The following is a 6,641-nucleotide window of genomic DNA, read 5'->3' as shown; positions in this document are numbered from 1 at the left end:
ATTAATAATATTATTATAGATATGGTGATAGTAAAGTGATAATAATTTTAAAGATTAAATATATCTTTTCACTTGACAACCAAACTCCATTCTTTTCGCTTGACTTAGAAAGGTTAGGACTTCAAACCCCAAGTAGTGCATTACAAGAAAGTATTGTGTTTCCTTTGTTATTCAAAGAGTGCGGCAGTGCACTTGTTTGGTCGGGTGGTTCACCCACAATCTTAATCCAATTCTAGTTGGGCTCACCCTCCCTTATGGTATATGAATAGTGTTAATTGTTGCCATTAGATACAAAAATTAAAAATAAGAAACACCGTTTATGAATTGAGAGTAGCATAGAACATTAGTGTGGTAAAGTGATTGGAGCAAATCTTATATGTACTGACACAATCACCATTGGATTTATGAAACATGTCCCAAAGGAGAATTTCTAATTCAAAATTTGTACAGTTATTATTTATGTAAAATTGACACTGTATATACTATTAGTATATAAAAATTAATTCAAGTGATAATAGTCCAAAGTCTTTACAACAAGGAAAAAATAAAGGTACAAGGTGCATATATGGAGGGCCTACTTGGATACTTTATATATAAACAGGAGGCGTTACCGCGCTGTGCGCGGTAGAGACAAAAATGTGTATGCCCAATTTAATATAAATAGCTGTGAAATACCTATAAATCCAAGGATATTATTATTATTTGAAAGATAAAGGAACTGGAGTGAAAAAAAATGTAACACAAGACCAGAAGAATCAAGAGATTATTGCTAGCGCACTTAGCGAACAATCTACCAATAATTAAAGTTTATAAAAGTAAAGAACCAATGTCTTGAAGGACAGGTTTAATCAAAGTTCCAAAAAAAAAAAAACTCATGAATTGAAGAGGTTGGAAAAAGTAGTTCAATACTACTAGCATTGTCATGAAAAATCATAAATAAGAAAGTTGAAATTTCGAAAAAAGATCACGAACGAAGATCAGACAAAGAATGTAACTGGGAAACTCAAATATTTCAAAACAACATTCGATTAACTTTGACAATTTCTTACACAAGGATTACAAGAAGGAAAAAGAAATATACTGGCAGCTAGCACTCTCATTAAGTTAAAATGGAAAAATTATCACTATGCTATTGTACTTGTTGATGGTACAAAGTAAGTACGGGGTCAAGAAACAACATCAGATCAGTACCACATAATTACCTAAAAATTTGAGTAAAAATGAAAAAATAGAGAACAAAAACGTATAATACATAGAAGCTATTTCCTTGACTTTGTAAAAATCTAATGGCTGACTGATAGCATTCAACTTTGCAGGAAACGCACAAAAATCCCAGCCAGTATTTAAATACAGGAGAACTAACTGTTTCACCAGCATATTCTACCTTGCTAAATTGTCTACAATCTTGATGCAACAAATTCTAACGGATCAAGATCCTTTCGATTTAATTCATCTGGTAATGGGCATATGACACAATCAGACCAAACACTTGAGCTACCCTTCGTTCTTTCAACTCTGCATCAAGTATGGAAGAATTTTGTATTCTACAGAAATTGAGCCCTTGTCGATGCTTGATTCTTGATGTGCTGCTTACTCATGTTTCCGCAATGAATTACATTTTAGTGCGGGGTTAAACATTTCGGGAGATTAGCCAAGTTCCAGAGCTATTGAATGCTTGATGCCAATAAAAGTTTGACAAGATCTACTTTGGCTTTGATTTCCTCTCAAATAACTGACACCTCAAATTCTTAACTATGTGATCCAACACACTAGAATTTGCAGTAAGAAAATCTTCAGCTTCCTCTTGGGTGTTCAAAGTTTTACCTTCTATGAAATAGCTACCACCTTTGTTCAAAATAATTCCATGCTCACAAGCCAATTCCAAAATCTCAGACTCACAGCAGATACCTCGCCTGAATTTTATTGTCAGCTCAGCGTTTGTCATTGCAGGTGCCAGTTTATTCCTAATTACTTTCACACAGATCCCAAGACCAGTAGCCTGAGCAGCATAAAAACTCATGAGAATGTAAAGCTCCTTGAAGGATCTCAATCGCAAAAAGCATAGAAATCAACAAAGAAATAGACCATTCTCATATGCATTTAATGTTTCTATGGGTAATGCAGCTCAGAGATAGTTGTTATTCAGAAATTTTCGTCCTAAGAAGGCAGAAGAAAATGAATTGTATTCTAAAGGCATTTTACGGCAAATAGTTCCTATTCCTGGCCTGGATAGAAATAGCCTTGAACCTAAGGTGTTATTTTCATTCATGAACTTTATAGCAGGTCTTAACAACACCAAATTATACATATGACTATTCATCCACTTAGACCCCTATTTCTTGTGTGTACATGTTAAAATGTTGTTCATTCAGAGAAAAGTAAAGGGTCACAATGGTTCCAAGAAAATCTAAAAGGTTATTTGATGAAAATTCTCCAGTAACTATAGAACAATACAGTATTCAACCAGTTAAGATCAAGATAAATATCCCATCAGCAGTAAGAGTTCTTCAGAGCAGCTGAAAACACGAAACTTAACAGAGTTTTTGAACTAAACATAGTGTGGACATGTGCCAAGAAAATGACAAACCTCAAACAAGTTCTCTTCAGCTTGTAAATATTAATCAAGCCAAAGAAAGAATATCAAAACCTAGAAAATGCTCTCTTAACATTGCAGTTACATCACATCTTTCAGCAATACTCAGGTTACAAGAAAAACTATAATGGCAAACAAAAGACTAGCAATTGAAATTTAAGAATTAATTTGTATGAGATATTAGAAAAGCCTTCTTTCTTGCAGTAGTAACACCAATTTTAAGTACATATAACATTCTACAGTGTTCTCGCAAACATGCATATGATTCAAGAGATAATGTTAAATACCACAATCAGAACCTCAGATAACATTCTTCTTCAAGTTAAAACACCATTAGATGGTGGAAGGTTTGGCATGGAAAATTTACCTTATCCCGAGTCTTTAGCAAAGCTTTCTTGAATAGTTTCATACGCACAGCAACATAAAATGGTAAAGCATTCCCACCACAAGTTACCTGATCAGCTGGACAATTTTCCTGGGCTAACTTCAGATTTACTCGCACCTAGACAGCGAAAATTCATAGATGATAAACCCAGCTGCCATGCAAACATAATATGTAACGCTCAAAAAATTCTAATGCAGCCCAAATCTGATTAACAAATATGATAAGAGTATAAGAATGGACAATGAATAGTGAATTTTCTTAGTGCTTTCGTCATTATTTGAGATTGTATGCCTTTAGTGGAGCCAACCTCAACATTGTCAATTTCAAGTTGCAGAATAAGAGCGGCCACCTACAAAATTAAACAAGAAAACACATTATGCAAAGCACATAAATGAATCAAGGCTGACCAAAGAGGAAAAACATAACCTAATTGCAGATGGCATGTTAACTTGCAAGGAACAAAAGAAATCTCCAGAAAATCAATTTGCAGAGCAAATTCCTAGCCTTGATGTGGGAATAAAAGAACAACATCTATATTACAAATAAAGAGATATGTTGTGCTTCTATGAAGTAGAAGTACAACTACATCTATCCTTTCATACATACGGAAAACTGTGCAAATTGACCAAACATAACTCAAAGGCAATCTGACATAATTTAAAGAAGTTAAAAAAAATCATTTCGAGAGGGTCATAGGTTCCAGGTAAACTTTTGAACTACCTTGAAGTCCCAACATAATGGAAACTACAGTTACGTAGGAAGAAGCATGAACATGACAAAAAGACAACAAATAATCAGTAAAAACACAATGGAACAACCTTTTTTAACTTATTAGTCATAATGGTAAGGTAAGCTCAACACCATCTCTCCCTCAATGTTAGAACACAATCTATATCATTTGTACTCCAAGAATGCACAAGGAAATCTACAATAACTCAGTTAGAGGCACAAATTCTATTAACAGTACAATCTCAAGATATCTGTAAAACATATATTCCTTAAAGCACACTCAATCTTTTCTAAACTAAACTCTGGCATCATAACATTTTCCATCTAAGAATGTTCTTGTATATTTCTTTCGGATTTTAGAGGAACTTACGCTGTCAACAACAACCACAGCTATAGACTTGTTTCTTGTCAGTGTATCAACCATACTGAGCAAATTCTCTGTAGAATCCGGTTGTGAAATTGGGAGGTTATTTGTATTTACACCGATAGATTCAGCAAGGGAATGATTCATTGCATTTTCCATATCCAGATATGCACAATAACATGTTAGAAAAATAATTCAGTATCATGAACAATACTTCATGACAATAAAGGATTATCAAAATCATTGCAGCCTTTTCCAATTAAACAAATCTTTCATTTGTTTAATTAAGAACTGTAGTAGATGGAGTGATTCCAAAGGAATATCAATCCCATGATGAAGTAAGCAACAGGAAAAATGGAAATTTTGTTTGCTTGCTCAAAGATTATTATCATCAATCACTAAAAAGGGTAAATGGTTATCAGTAACTTCCACTTAAAAAGGGACAAAACCTGTAAGAAGTGTTGCAGTTTAATGAGTAATAGTAAGCCAAAGTGAAACTTCAAAACTTTCTGATGCACTCAAAATCATAAGCCACTAACCATAACAAGAGGTTAACACACTACAAAGAGAAGAATAGGCAAATAATTAAGCTGCCAATATCTAAAGCACACTTTCCTATGACAGTACTGGCATTTGCCCTATTCCAACTCTGGTCAAATAATTAGCTAAAGCACTTCTATAAAAGCAAAAAGGAATAATCCATCAGTAAGATATTCCAAAGCCATTCCATATTAATCCTTTGGCAAAATGTAGTGAAATATAAGATATTTCAATCCGAAAAAGTACAATTATAATGTTCTTGATTATTTAGAAAATGGTATGAAAAAAGCAAACCTTTTTAACTTGCTAAACCATCCAGAACCTTATCATCCCCTCCTTCACTGCTCTCCATAAAAAATTCCTAAATTACAGCACCAGTAGAAAATGCAAAATGAAAACAAAAAAAAATGCTCGTACCAAAACATCATAAAGAGCACAGTACATTACAGGAAAGGCAAATTATTCCTTCTTAAAGCAATAATAAAAAACAAAAAAAAATCTTAGAGATGAGGGTAAAAGCATATGAGAAAACGAATTGAGGGCTTTCAAGATAAGGGAAAGTCATGTAAGACACTTACCTTGAATCTGGAGTCAAAGAAAACATTCAACCTTTCCACCTACAACACCATAGAAAGTACAATCAAGTATTAGGAAAAAAAATCCACAAAAATCACCGATGGAGATGACAATTTCTGAAAAGGAGATGAGGAAAAGTTTAAAAGGAAAAATGATCTCCACATTTTTTTCTAATGGTGGATAATGGTGATCTCCACATTTCTTTTATAATGGTGGATAATCCAACTCACTCATGATTCAGATGATGAGAGGAAGAAAGATTTGGGAAGATGATGGTGTAGAAAAAGATCAGAAATATGAAGATAAAATAAGGAGGGAAAAAATTTTGACATCTGTGGGGAAATTCTTGAGGCCATTGCCACAGCTGCACTGAAGGAAAAGCGGGAGAACAAGTGACCTTGGTAGAACTGTACGAACAAAGAGTGAGGAATCAAAGAAAACTTACAAAATCTGATTAAAGTGTTGGAGGAAATTTCTAATATTTCACCTGCAAGATCAGAAATTTATGCATATTAGATAAATAAAAAAATATAAAAAGAGAGCAAGAACTGGAGAAGAGAGAAGCCATTGAGTGGAGGAGAAGAAAGAGAGGGACGACAGAAGTCTCGAGAGAGAGAGAGGGAGGATAGTAAAATTTTGTAACCCTAGACATTTTGTATCAAAAAATCGAAGAGAGATTGGTGTGATTTGACATGGGCCGCTGTTTGCAAGAGTAGTTCACCTGCTCTCTGACAGCAGAGGAAGAACCAACAAAGAAAAATAGAAGAGAAGAAACAACAAAGGAAGTTGGAGAAGTAACCACTTTTATGAGTACCATCACGTTCACCCCAGGAAAGAAAGAGAAAAAATCATAGGAAAAGTGTACGGTAGAACCCAAAATAGAGCTCCGGTGGTGAGCTCAAGGAAGAAGAAACGTAATCTGTGGTTATCCAGATGTACGACAGAAGCCACATTGCCAACACACCCTTGATAAAACAACGAAGTCATATACGTAGAATAACAGGTCGGGATGTAAATAGGCGAAGATCAAAGGGCTACAACCGTAATATTAACTAATCTCTGAGCCCAACGACCCATTACCAAGCAACAACTCTACTATTTGACCACAAAAGGAGAAGAAAAACAAAACACAACCGGACACCCAGCCACGTCATCACTAGCTAGCCTATCACATCTGGACACGTGGTGGACGACCACGCCGACGTGGATCCCTGGCTTCCACACTTAGTCTATATGGTTGATGATAATTCACGTGGATCAATGAAAAAATGGGGTGGCCTGGAAAAGAAAATAACACGGCAGGCATAGCACTTAGCAATCCTAAGTCAAGAACCACCCTAGATTTGCTTCAATTATTTGTCTCTTTCGATCAGCCTTTTTCAAATTAGCTTATGCTATTTCAAAAATTTGTTGAGTTTCTCGTGGATTAATGTTACTACCCTTCTCCGCATCAT

At 34.8% G+C, this 6,641-nt stretch overlaps 1 protein-coding gene across 8 annotated transcripts; it reads right to left on the bottom strand.

Moving 5' to 3' along the window:
- Positions 1-1,169: 1,169 nt before the first annotated feature.
- On the bottom strand, positions 1,170-6,254 carry LOC113696597 (DNA repair protein recA homolog 2, mitochondrial-like). Of its 8 annotated transcripts, none has more exons than XM_072055633.1 (8): positions 5,909-6,248; positions 5,633-5,674; positions 5,190-5,228; positions 4,906-4,972; positions 4,078-4,145; positions 3,286-3,327; positions 2,961-3,095; positions 1,235-1,999 (listed from the first exon to the last, which is right to left on the bottom strand). In XM_072055633.1, exons 5-8 carry the CDS (start codon positions 4,129-4,131, stop codon positions 1,703-1,705), a joined length of 528 nt encoding a protein of 175 aa, XP_071911734.1. In that variant the 5' UTR covers positions 4,132-4,145; positions 4,906-4,972; positions 5,190-5,228; positions 5,633-5,674; positions 5,909-6,248; the 3' UTR covers positions 1,235-1,702. The 8 variants fall into 8 exon arrangements, 7 of the variants coding, with proteins under 7 accessions (XP_071911734.1, XP_071911735.1, XP_071911737.1 ...); XM_072055634.1 differs by having other exon boundaries at positions 5,987-6,248; XM_072055636.1 differs by having other exon boundaries at positions 5,990-6,248.
- Positions 6,255-6,641: the final 387 nt, after the last annotated feature.

Source organism: Coffea arabica, chromosome 6e (assembly GCF_036785885.1).
Source record: "Coffea arabica cultivar ET-39 chromosome 6e, Coffea Arabica ET-39 HiFi, whole genome shotgun sequence".
NCBI classification, from domain to species: Eukaryota; Viridiplantae; Streptophyta; class Magnoliopsida; order Gentianales; family Rubiaceae; genus Coffea; species Coffea arabica.
Note: the sequence above shows the minus strand (reverse complement) of the source record. Positions and strands in the feature narration are given on the sequence as shown.

What these genes read in the sequence shown, in the direction of transcription:
- LOC113696597 (XM_072055635.1), bottom strand. Translation starts at nt 4,131, where the DNA reads ATGGTTGATACACTGACAAGAAACAAGTCTATAGCTGTGGTTGTTGTT. An exon ending in TTGAAATTGACAATGTTGAG is followed by an intron (nt 3,096 to 3,285) that starts GTTGGCTCCACT and finishes TTCGCTGTCTAG; the next exon opens with GTGCGAGTAAATCTGAAGTT. An exon ending in TGCTAAAGACTCGGGATAAG is followed by an intron (nt 2,000 to 2,960) that starts GTAAATTTTCCA and finishes TATGCTGCTCAG; the next exon opens with GCTACTGGTCTTGGGATCTG.